This window comes from Chinchilla lanigera, unplaced genomic scaffold, assembly GCF_000276665.1.
Source record: "Chinchilla lanigera isolate Chin_1 unplaced genomic scaffold, ChiLan1.0 scaffold00018, whole genome shotgun sequence".
Lineage (NCBI taxonomy): Eukaryota > Metazoa > Chordata > Mammalia > Rodentia > Chinchillidae > Chinchilla > Chinchilla lanigera.
The window spans coordinates 20,895,407-20,908,315 of NW_004955419.1; the positions used below are offsets into that span (position 1 = coordinate 20,895,407).

Sequence of the window (12,909 nt, forward strand, 5' to 3'; positions counted from 1 at the left end):
ACCACACCTGGTGTTACTCTATCATACAGTGTTTTAAAGTAAAAAATGACTGCAGGCCAAACTCTGGCTCTGCAGTGGAAATATGGACAAGTTAGAAACCCTTCCCATCCTTAAGTTTCCTCAGCTATGAAATGGGAATAATAATATAACATGCACATAATATTTTTATGAAGATTAGATGAGATGTACATTAGAAGCTCTTGGCACAGTGCCTGGCAGATAGTAAGCATTTAGCCACTTTTACTCTTAATATTATTTTATGTATATTGTAAACAATTATAAAATAGGTATTCATGTACATATAGTTATTTTATATGAGCATATCCCCCTCTGGAGATAAGGTCTTGCTCTGTGCCTATAGGTACATGCCACTACACCTGGTTTATGTACATAATTCTTTTTTTGAGACAGGATCTCACTATGTAGTTCAGGCTGGCCTTAAACTTACTATGTAGCCCAGATTGGCCTGGAACTCATGGCACTCTTCCTGCCTCAGCCTACCAAATGCTGGAATTACAGGCATGTCCCACCATGCCCAGCCATGTACATAATTCTTTAACCATAATTCTGAATATTTTATTATGCTAGGTTCCTCAAAGGCTAATTACATAGGTTCAAGAATATGGACATATTCACTATATCATACTACATTTTTATACTTACCTAGTAAAGACAATTCAACAGTTTCCTTTATTAGTCTACTAGGGAATTGCTGAGCTCTGGAAATTAAATTCTTAGAACAAATACTACCTGATAGATTACAAACCTCACTAAGGCTAATATAAAAATCTGGTGAGCTTCAAAATGTCTTTGTGATAGGCCATTAGCAAGAAAGAAGAAATAAGACGAAGAGTCTCCCTGTATCTGGTAAGCTTTGGAGGGCACGGAAGCAGACATGTGATTCAGGAGACCTTGCCCCAACCCCTCTGGCCTCCTGTAACCCTTAGCAACGTCCATTCCTTTGCGCGCCTTTCCTACCACCTGCTTTAAATCTCTCATTTTACGTTGCCACTGGATTTTCAGATCCCCTCTAGATCTTTGACCTTTTTATCTAAGGATGTGACTTTTGACTGCCCTGTGGCCTGTGGGTCAGCAGTTAAGCTGTGCATTCTCTACATCCCTTTCAGCTTCTGCCTCCCTAAAGACAAAGCGCTCATGCATAACTTGTGCATGGTTTGGCCATCGCAGGCCGTTCTTAGGTGAGGAAATTTCATAGGCCAGGTGCTGCAAAGGGTATCCTTGGATAGAAATCATGAGAAATAATTCTTATATTAGCCTTTAAGCCAAGCATCAGAGGTTGGGTTTCCCTGGAAAGCTCACCCAGTACAAGCTTCATTTTAATGTCATTTTAAAAAGATGATAGAAGACTGTGCTTCAAGGAGCCAATCTTGGTATAGGTTCACATTTTAAAAATGAGGGCCGTTTGCAAGGCTGTGATGAGAATTAAATATTAGAAACTGTCACTGTCACCAGGCCTGGTGGTGCATTCCCGTAGTCCCAACACTGGCAGGCAGGGGCGGGAAGACTGCAAGTTTGAGCCTACCCCAGGCTGCTTAACAATTTAATGAGACCCTGTACCCCTACCCCCCAAGAAACAACCTGGGGACAGAGCTCAATGTAAAGGCCTTAGGTTCGAGCACTGCAAGAGAAAGAAAAGAAAAAATGAAACTATCACTTCAAGTAGATTTTAGCTTTCGAGGGGGGATAGAATGTACAGTGATGTCTCCAGTACCAGGTAAAAGAAATGAGGTCATAAGTTAGATAAAGGAATTCCAGGAGAGAAAGACAGACTAGAGCAAAGAGCAGAAATCTAAGAGTAATTCATATGAGAGACGTTGTTTAAGATGAACCATGAAGGACTTTCGCAAATGGAATGTGCACAGCTGGAAAATGAGTAGAAGCAACAAGAATGGGAACATTCATCCCAGCCTTTGAAATCACCAAAGTCAAGTCAGAAGTAAACATAATAACAGATGGTGGGGTCACCAAGGGAAGCAGGTTCACTGGCATAGTCAACACACGTAGGGATTATGGAAGGGAAGGAGGCATCAGGGCCAGACTGCAGAAGGCCTGGTTTGCTGGGGGACAGTGTTTATCTGAAGGCTTGGGAGCAGGGAAATGACCTGACTACCACTGTGACTTGGGAATTAGGACGATCTGGAAACCACGGGACGAGTGAAGTGCAGTGGGTGGGTTAACGGAGAGATGTCCGGTGATGCTACATTTTTTCCTAAAGACAATGGGAATGGGGGGGTGTCAAAGCCAGGATAGTGACGGGGAGCATGGAGAGAAGGGGTGAATAAGCTTAGTAAATTTATGAAATCGTAAGGAAAAGAGCAATTTCTTTTCTTAAATAATTTATTTGCAATAAATTAACAGTTAAATAGCGAATTATAATTAATGGTTAAAAACTCACAAAACACATCAACAAATGAAATCTTTGGTTGATACCTCTAATCACATTCTACAAAGCACCATAATTCTACTTCGGTAAGAAGGCATGTGAAGAAGATTACTGAGCACTTTGGAAAGGAGATGACCGTGATGGTGAGGTATCTGTTCACTTTTTAATCCCCCGATGGCTGGACGGGGCTGGAGTGAGGCAGAATGCAGGGTAGGAGACCTGCGTTTCTCATCCCTGCCCTTGTCACCTTTGGAAAGTCACTTCAAAACCTGCAGGACCTGCTTTCTCCTCTGCGAAAGGAGGAAGTAAAATTAACCAAACAGATGGTTTATACAAATCAGTGGACATATTTATACCTGGTTTCTGGAAGTTTCCAGTGCTGCCCACAGCACACCAAATACCTCTGGTCAAGTGACATAGAAGCATAGCCTAGGTGATTTTAAAACTGTGTCTAGAATTTTCTGTTGGGCTTAAATGGCCCATAAACAGATAAGGCATTCGGTGATGAACTACAGAGGTTTGTTCATTTGCAGTGCTGAGGAGCAAACCCAGCCAGGGCCTCACATATACTAGGCAAGTGCTCTAGCACTGCACTACCTCCTCGGCCCTTCTTTTTTACTTTGTTTGAGAAAGAGTCTCACTGTATAAGTTAGGCTGACCTTGAATCTGCTATATTGTCCAAACTAGGCTAGAACTCCTGATCCTCCTGCCTCAGACTATTGAGTGGATGAAATTACAGGTAGGTGGTGAACCATAAATTCTTTTTTGCTTTCTGAGGCAAGGTCTTGCTATGTAGTCAAGGCTGGCCTCGAACCTGTTATGTAGTCAGGATTGGCCTCGAACTCACAGTGATCAACTTCCAAGTGCTGGGGTTACAGACATGCACCATCATGACTGCCTAAAGCACAAATTCTTATTACTTCAATAATAAAGTGTTAAATATAGACATCAAAGAAGATGCTAGAGCACTTTTTGAGTTAGTTTCCAGTCTCCTGGATACCTTATCAAGGTTTTGGTCCACATGTATTTATAGTTCTTTTTAACAGTCACTTTTCTACAGTTTGACATAAAAAACGTCCAAGGTGGTAAAATAAATATGTTAAGAGGTGAATTACAAAGAGTAACACTGTAACAGTTTATCCACTTATCAAAGGATTTCTTCCAAAGTTTTTTTAATTATTACTCTCATAAAGTTAATGCCAGCACAATCTCCTCATCTTTTCAGGAACCCTCCATTGCATGTCAGGGGAAAGGTCCTCTTTGTGTACCCAGACCAGGACCCCAGCAGCAGGACCATAAACTCATTCTGGGTAGGGCAGAAAACCCCATATTCAGGTACATGGGTGCTTTGTGTTTCCCTTGGCAACATGTTAAAATAAAGCTAATTTTAAAAATACTGTCAAAAATGTTATTTTGGGGCGGGGGATGTAGCCCAGTGGTACAGCACCTGCCTGGCAAGCACAAGATCCTGAGTTTGACTCTTGGCACCAAAAAAAAAGTTTTATTTTGATTTAATGCCAGAGAGTAAGTAATAACATTAAACTGATAACTGTCACTGAAACTCTGAAATGTACTATCACCTGATCATTTGAGGACAAGCTTGTATCCACCCAAGCTGTTGAGAAAGACATGCATATTCAGGGGGAAATTCCTGTTCTCTGCTTTTATGTGTTCCCCTGAGCTACATCGGGCCCATGGGGAAGTTCACTGGCTGCAGGTTAAATAAAAGACCCAGAAGGAAGCCTTGTGCTACAACTGCAAAGGCCATTTAGACCCTAATGACCTGATGACCTTGTCAGTAGGGGAATGACATTATGAAAGACTCACACAGCTTTTTTCTCATCACCAAACCGGGAAGACTCATTTTGGTCATTCATAAATAAAATACCTTCTTTCTAGAGTAGCAGGAAATTTACATTCCTGTATTATTCAGGCAGTGGGATTCTTAACCTTACACCCACAGATATCCCACATGGGGTTCAGAAGAGTTTAAAACCATATACTGTCAAGAACCGTGGGGAGACAAAATGTCTTAGAGGTAATTAACTGATATGACTTGCACTCTGAGCTCCATTAGGGGATTTACCTTTCAATCCATGTATCAGCAAGACCCGGATGGTGTGTGGCATGAGTCCTGCCAGATCCATGTGGTTTCAATGACTTACTGGGGTAATTAGTGTCTGGTATTACATTTCTATTGTTTATTCTAAATTTTTTGCTTAAACTACACTGTTAAATGAACCATTAAATGGTAATATTTGGATTTTCATAATTATAATTTAATTTTACAGGTTTTAAGTCAGTGGGAACTCAGGCTGAGTTAAAAGTTTTAACACCTGACATGTGAAACAAAGGAGTTTGCTGACTTATTTTAGCTAACTTTTTTTTTGTAAGAAAACCCTGAACTCTGATAAATTGTCAAGCCTTTTCCTTTCACAGATGCAATCCACTATTTGGCTTTGGAGTTCACATGTATAAATGGCTCCCTATCAGTAAACACTTCACATTTCCATAGAATTTAAAGAATGCATTCCCGAGGAGGAGGAACGTAATCCCATTCCTCAAGAGGGACTTTCTCCACTGATTTTCCCACACATCTCAGGTTGATTTCTGCTGGGGCCATCTTTTCACTCATCAGTCTTAAGATTTATTTTGTTTGCCTTTGATCAAATAGTCCCATTTGTCAAAACAAACTTTTAAATATGTTCTGAGAAAAACCTACTCTACTTATTCATCTGAGATCTATTTTGAGAAAACTCCTTTCTTATTACTGAAGACAGTGATTAAAACGGTAGATTTTTAAACCTCTGATTTTTTTTTGTTTTGTAAATATTTATGCAGAACCTGGATTTATAAAACAGGAGGGCAGCTGTTCTGTCTGAAGTCTCAGCCATGGATGGAATCCGGGGTGACATTCTCTATGGGCTCTTCTCAGCTCCAGCAGCTGTCCCGGGCCATCTTCCAGGAAGCCCAAATCTGAGCTTCACAAGCTATTCATCAAGGTGACTCCAGCACGTGCAAAGGCTGCCCTCAGCCAGTGACCCCTGCAAAAGTCTGCCCGGGGGAGGACTGCCAGAGCCACACTATGGCAGGTGGTGGCTTGGGCCAGGTGAGGAGATCCGGTAGTCATTGAGTACAGTGCCATCCTGCAGTTCCGGCGGGCGAGGTCCTTGAGGGAAGAGCCCCAGAATGTTTCCCTGAGCAGACACTCCCATTTGCGGCAGGCTTTGTTCCCCCAAGATCTTGACCAAGAAGTTGATGTACCTCATTGCCAGGCGAAGCGTTTCATTCTTGCTCAGCTTTTTGTCTGGAGGGTGAGTGGGGATGAGCTTCCTCAGCTTGGCAAAGGCCCTGTTGACATTCTGCTGCCTCCACCGCTCCCTGGTGTTTGTGAAGATCTTCCTGGTCATGTCTGTTTCTGAGGTGGGAAAGAGAAAGGGCCCTGTGGGCCAAGACCTTATAAGAAGCCTGAATAGTATCACATGTTCTGCCAAGAACTTTCAGGGATAGATTTTAACAAGTGACATTTCAGGAAATTCATTTCTGTTTTCTGATTTTTTAGAATCTTTCTTCTAATAAAAAAAGAAAGGGCTGGAGATATAGCTCAGCAGCATAAGCACAGGCCCTGAGGTCAATTCCCAGTACCAAAACAAAACAACAAAAAAAGAAAATGTGGTAGAAGAAAGGAGAAGGTAAGAATAAGGCCTTTCAGTTTTTTTCTCACTGTTTTGAGGCCCTCAGTTACAAAGCTACTTCATCCCAATAACCCAGTTACTTTCAGTACGACGGGTTATTCCTAATCAATTAGAATCAGGTATAGTACAGGGCTGTGCATATATGTGAATAAAATATATATTTAGCTCCTACAGAGTTGGAATGAATCAACAGTATATCGTGGATTTTTTTGGCTCTGGGAATTGAGCCCAGGGCCTTTGTACTGAGCATCCCCAACCCGACCACCAATTCACACTTTGGGCTTTTTGAGACAGGATCTCATTTCCGTAGTTCAGGTTGGCTTTGGACTTACTATGTAGCCCATGCTGGCCTCAAACTTGCAGCGATCCTCCTGCCTCTGCCTTCCAAGTGCTGAGATTACAGGGATGCACCAACAATGCCTGGCCCTGATCCTTTTTTATATTTTTTACTTTGAGACAAAGTCTAATGAAGTTGCCCAAGTGGGACTCAAACTTGCAATCCTCCTGTCTCAGTTTCCCAGCGTGCTGGGATCATAGCCATGCACCAATGTGCCCAGTTTATGGTGGATTCCTAAGAAGATTTTAAAAAGAAAGCTATGGTCTCAGGTTTCATGAAGAAGATGAGGCAAGAATGAAGAAGATAGGCTAGCTCTCCACTCAGTAGCAGACCTCCCCTGGGGGACTGCTCTCTACTCTTCGGGAGTTAAAATGTCCAGGCTGACCACACTGGGAGGAGGATGAGCAGAGTGAGAAAGGGTTTTCACCCTTGGTTGTATGAAGAACAGAACTGGGGTTATCAAGCTTGACAAAAATGAAAAGATCAGTGACAGGTGGGGGTGATCTTTTGGCACGGATGCTGCAGAAGACACCCGGTCTCTAGGAGGTTGCTCTGGATGACCTTTCCAACACTAGCAGAGTTACTGCCAATCTTACTTTGCCATCTTTAACTCTTAGATCTGTGTGGGCCCTGTTCCCCAGGCGGCTTGGATTCCTGGGAACCGGTAGGATGCACTGGAAGATGAGCCAAAGCCCAGCCCCAGGGAGTTTGGGTTCTGCTCCCTGCTGCCAGCCTGCTGACTGCCCCAGCCTCAGCTGCTCAGAGCGCTGGGCCCCTGCTACTTTCTCAGTTGTTAGCTCCGCCTCTCTGTGCGTGCCATTTTCTCTTCCTTGAATTCCCTCCCATACTCTGCCTGCCTCTTTCTACATGTTCTCTAAAGAGCAGCTCCGTCCTTCTTTTCCACCAAGCCCAGACTGAATTGGAGGCTTCACCGCGGAGTATAATACTCTCCTGAGATGGCGGGCGGGGACCCCGAGAGATATGCAGTGACACTGAGCTGCAGCTCCATCAGTCACACACCATCACTAGGGCAACCTTATGGTACTGTGTGCCAGCATTTTTTGTATACGTACGGGTACTCAATAAATTACATGCAACATTTGACCCTTTATTATAAAATAGGCTTTGTGTTAGGTGATTCTGCCCACAAGTGTTCCAAGGACATTTAAATTAGGCTAGGCTGTGTCATAATGTTCACTAGATTAGGTGTAATAAGTGCATTTTCAATTTCTGATACTTTTCAGCTTATGGTGGGTTTATCAGGAAGCAACTGCATCATAAATTGAGGAGCAGCTGTACTGTGCAACCTGCTGGGTCATCAGGACATTGGGAGAGAGAACCATGGGCGGAAGAGCACAGTGGGAGGTAAGCAGGCATCTCAGGGGCTTCCAGGCAGACTATATCCCCTTCCAACATTGGAGGAGGTGGACCGAGTGATCCCCAGGCCTCCTTCTGCTCTGGCATGCCATAATGCCCTGCCTTTTATCTAACCTAAGTCATTTTGAATATTCTTTTTTTTCTGGTACTAGGAGTCAGGACCTTGCGCCTGCCAGCCAGACACTTGTGCCACTGAACTATATCCCTAGCCCCATTTTGAATATTCTGACCTTTGGGTTCAACAATAAAACGATGAGCATTGTCAGAACTATATCCCAATGCTACCTAAAATAAGGAAAGTCTAAACCTGAAGCAAGGGGTTTTAAAATAGAAAACTATCAAGTTTTTTTCACACTGGAGCCAGCCAGGACTGTGGAAACCAAGTTACTTTCAAGCTTCTCTCGTCAAAAGAGGGTTTAGCTCATTCACTAAGTCAACTCTAGTCCCCTGGAGGTGGGTCTGCTTCAAGCTGGGAGGAAAAAAGATTAGGCAGGATAAACTGACTGTGGTGTTCTCTTCTAAGAGGGCTCCATCCCACTGTAGTAGAAACAGACAGAAGAAACAGAAAGAAGAGAAGACTGGCTCTAAAATGTAGCTTGTCATCCTACAGTTGCTTAATAATTACCTTGTTGATTTATCCTCAAGGGCTTTCCTCTCCTTCTGTATGGGGGAAATAGAAATCAGTGATTTAATAAGCTGGAAAAGCTCAAAGTAGAGGTCAGTAGGAAATTACCAAAGTACTTCTTAAATCAAAGGAAAATTGCATTTAGGGTCTTTCCAGCTGCAAGGACTGATTGCTGCTAATCCTGAGCTAGAGTAATGTAAGAGCTAAAAGAGAAAATACCAGATGCCACAGATGCATGTCAAGACAGGGGTAAAGCACTGAGACACACAGGGAATCTGGGATAGGGCCGGAGTCCCAAGCCTGGGTATTTAGTTACACATTTCTGTTACCATCAAGGACTCCTGCTAGGTCAGGGTTCAAAACCTTGTTTTGTCCTATGGATCCTTTTGGCAGTCTGGGAAAGCCTAGAGACAATCCTTTCAGAACAATGATTTTAAATATATAAAGAAAAGCTTTTGGTTTCCTTCTCAGAATAACGAGTTTAAATGCATAAATTAAAATACAGAACATAGAAAACAACTAGTTATTCTTAGTAGTTATTAAAATCCTGTAACTAAAAATGCAATATGGCAATACATGTGCTTCATTTTTCACACATTAACTAGAATTATTACCATAATTTCCTAGAAGTGATATTTTAATTTTTTTTTCAAAAGGTCAGCTGTATCTGTGATGCGAGATGCAATATGTATGATTTCTATTGGTGATCAACTCACCATTACTGCCTTGTCTCAGTACAATATTGTGCTACTCTATTGTATTTTAAATTGTAGCATTTAATAACTACTAAATATAATTGGTTATTTCCATTTATGCATTTAGAATCATGAGTCTGAGCAATGCAAGAGGCCCTGAGTTGGATCCCCAGCACTGCAAAATGAAAGAAAACAAAAGTAAAATCAAATGAAATCATTATTCGAAGACAGGAACCAGGGCTTTTTATTTCATTTAAAACCATGCTAACGTTACTGTACTTTCTTACCCACAGTTGTAAACAAAGGAAATGCTATATTTAGATTAAAGGCTAATGGACTTACATATGTACGTTTTCTCCATCCAAATTTATATAACCCGTGAATTCTCTGTGTACCTCCTTTTTACTCCTTCTGCTGGAGGAATGTCATGGTAAAAAACAGTGGCGATAGAGGTGTGCAGAAACATCTGTTTCTGCTGTCACCAGGGAAGGTTACACATTCCTAGAGAAAAGAAAGACACCTATGCCCCCAAACGGGGAGGACCTGTGCCACCAACAGGAGCTGCTCTTCCGTACGAGTGGTTCCTAAGCATATAGCCCAGGTCCACTGAACAGGTGCACAACAGGTCCACAGGTCACACTCCTCTCCGGACTGTCCCAGGCCTTTGGACTCATACAGCTTTTTCACAAAGCTTTGGATTGCTCTTCCTCCGTTTGGTCCTGTGTATCTGTCTCTTCTTTCATCTTTCTCTTGAAATCAAGTGAAAATGCTCTCCAGGAAAAAGCGATGAAGAGTGGTTTATACAGTTACACTAGGGGAAGGTACATAACCTCCGGCACTAGGCACAAGGTTGTCTTTTGCAATTACTATAGAAATAACTCATGTGCCTTTAAGAAGAAAAAAAGTATATAAGGGGTAAAAGGCTCTTCGCCTGTTCACCCGCCCAATCGATCTCATTCCCTAGCCACAGAGAGTCTGATGTGTATTCACATACCACTCATGCGTACACACTTACGTTCCTGTTATTATGCGAGCTGACTTTTCTCGCCTAGGCAGTTCCGCGGGATGCAGTACATGGGCTCCCGCGCTAGGAAGACCGCTCTTTGGGAAGCGCCCTAGGTGAGCGCGCTTTGCCAGCTGCCTGGCACTCCGGGGCCCCCGGCTCTGAGGCGAGCTCAGCGCCCGGCTCAGCAGCCGCCCCACACCTGAGATGAAGGCCCCTCCCTCCACCTGCGGGGCTGCTCCGCTTCTCGCCTCTTCCCTTTTTTCTTTCTATAACTTGGCTTTTCCTAGCAAAGCCGTGCCCCGACTGCAGGCGAGTGAGTGTCCGCGGCCGCTCACTGAGAAGCCCCGGGAGACGCCCTGCGGTGAGAGCAGCAGCGCCGCATCTCCCGGCAAGCGCAAGGGGCCACGCCGACACGCGCTGGGTGCGGGGCCCGAGGAAGGTCCCCAGCTCGCCCAGCGAGTCGCCGTGGTGGCTGCTACCAAGTCTCCGCCACGTCTCTGCCGTCTGGAGTGACTGATGCACAGACCCGGAGGACTCAGGCGAGAGGCGCGGATCCCACGAGTCCGGCTTGGGGCGTGCCGGCGTCACCCCGAAGTCAACGCACCTCCGCGCCGAGAGCAAGAGCCCGCGCCGTCGCCGTCCCTGTCGCGGTCCCGGCCGTGTGCGCCCCCGCCTGGACGCCGCCGCCGCCTTTATAGGACGCCGCCCTTTGTCTAGCGGGCCCGGGGCCCCTCCCCGCCTGGGGCGCCCTCCCCGCTTCCCGAGACCTGGTTTCCCCAGACTGCCCTCCCTTGGGACGCGTTGGGACAGGGGCAGAGGGAGAACCCGCTTCTTATTAAGGCTTGTGGGGTGGGGGAGGGAAGGGGTAGTAACAGCTTAAAAAACTCCTTTTCCAGAGAAGCATATCCTGGTAAAGTTCCTATCACATGCTAATCCAAGCCCCAAGGAGTGTAGCCCAAGATCTCCAGCTTCAGAGGCATTGAGTGTGTGCGGGGATGGGGGTGGGGTACGGACTCCAATACCCACAACTCAAACCCTCTAAATCAGGATTTGTGGAAATGAGGTTCCCAAGCTGCATTTTTATGAAGTACCCAGGAAATTAAGATGCACGATAAAGTTAAACAGTCACTGCGCTGGGCAGATTCCCGGGTTTGTTCATCGACGTTTCCACTTGGCCCGACAAGGACTTGCTCATCTCGGTGATGGAGCGGTCTCTAATCGGTCTTTCAGATTCTGCACTTGCCTTCTTCCTGTTCTCCTGTCACCTGAAATGATCCTATGAAAGCCCAAGTTCAAACTCCTGTTACTAACTTACTCAAAACCCTATGGTGGTCCTTCATTTCACTGAGTTAAATGAAGCCTTCAGTGCTTCCCCTCCAAGATGCCCCTCTGACCTGTTTGTCCTTTCTCTCCAAGATGCCCCTCTGACCTGTTTGTCCTTTCTCTCCCTGGGCTCCACTCCACTGCAGCCACTCTGGCTTCTTCCTTGTCTCAGAGAAGCACCAGGTACCCTGCTGCCTAGTGGGCTGTTGTGGCTTTTGTCTAGACGTCCCCCAAAGCCTCAAGTGGTCACAAGTGGAGCTTTTTAGAGGTGGCTGGATCTAGGGTGTATGATGCTGGGATTCATGGTGTGACACTAGGGTTAAGGGTGCCCCACCCTGAGTGTGCATGCTACCCATCCTAAGGACATATAGCGTGGATAGACTGTAAGGGACAGAAAGAGGCCTGCTTCAGTCTCTTGCTGCTTCTTGGCTACCTTGCTGCTTTCCTGCCTCCTGCCCACCATGAACTGTTTCTCCTCTGTGTTGCCCTCTGCCGTGCCATCCTGCCTTGGAGCCAGCCATCTATGAACTGAAATCTCTACAAACTGTGAGCTAAATAAACCTTTCCTCTTTCAACTTTGGGTGTCAGCAGTGAGAAAAGTGTAACTAAGACACAGGCTTTGCAATGTGCTGTGTCCTCTGCCTGAAACATTCTTTCCCTAAGTTGTCTACAAGATTCTTTCCCTTACCTCCTTTTGTTCATAAAAATAATTATTGAGAGCCTACAAGGGGCCAAGCCCTGTTCTTGATGCTGGGGACATGACTTCAAACAAAACCAGACACAAATCCCAGCTCTCAAGGAACACCACCAGTCTTAAGTGTCACCTTCACAGTGAAAAGTTTCAGACCATAATACCTAAAATGGCATAAATCAGCAGTATTCTTCTTAGTGCTCATCTCCACGCAACAGTATTTATATATTTATCTTGTCTTTCTCTTCTGCACCTCTCACTATCCCCACCGAATAGATGTTCATCAAAAATTGGCTGACTAATGAATGAATAGGTAATGAATGTCTAAGCATCATGGCTCTAAGGGATCCAGGATAGAATTTGACAGAATTCACCAATGCATTACAGCTTGGTGAGTCAGAGCAAAGGGCTCTGGAGTTGTGGTATCTGCGCTCAAGTTCCTTGCCTATTCGCTTGTGTGATCCTGAAACAATTATATAACTTCTCCCTACCTCAAAGCACTGTGCGGATAAAATGTGAAAAATAGAAGTATGGATTTAGGACCATGCTCAGCTTATAGCCAATGTCATGGATTGTATTTTTGAAGCAATAATACATATTGCTCCTTCTCTGAGAAAGGATTATATAGCCTCATCCACTATCATGTGACTGGCAGCACCTCCCGGTAGGTGGAGGGAATGCATTTCCCTGCCCCATTTCCGGGCTTGGCCATGTGACTTGCATTGGCCAATGGAATGTGAGCAGACATGGCGCACA

At 44.7% G+C, this 12,909-nt stretch overlaps 1 protein-coding gene across 5 annotated transcripts; it reads right to left on the minus strand.

Moving 5' to 3' along the window:
• Positions 1 to 3,885: 3,885 nt before the first annotated feature.
• Positions 3,886 to 11,882, minus strand: Tal2 (T-cell acute lymphocytic leukemia 2). Of its 5 annotated transcripts, XM_005382773.2 has the most exons (4): positions 11,569 to 11,880; positions 10,744 to 11,533; positions 8,439 to 8,473; positions 3,886 to 5,846 (listed from the first exon to the last, which is right to left on the minus strand). In XM_005382773.2, exon 4 carries the CDS (start codon positions 5,812 to 5,814, stop codon positions 5,488 to 5,490), a length of 327 nt encoding a protein of 108 aa, XP_005382830.1. In that variant the 5' UTR covers positions 5,815 to 5,846; positions 8,439 to 8,473; positions 10,744 to 11,533; positions 11,569 to 11,880; the 3' UTR covers positions 3,886 to 5,487. The 5 variants fall into 5 exon arrangements, with proteins under 5 accessions (XP_005382830.1, XP_005382829.1, XP_013368747.1 ...); XM_005382772.2 differs by having other exon boundaries at positions 10,744 to 11,880; XM_013513293.1 differs by lacking the exons at positions 10,744 to 11,533; positions 11,569 to 11,880 and adding an exon at positions 10,149 to 10,654.
• Positions 11,883 to 12,909: the final 1,027 nt, after the last annotated feature.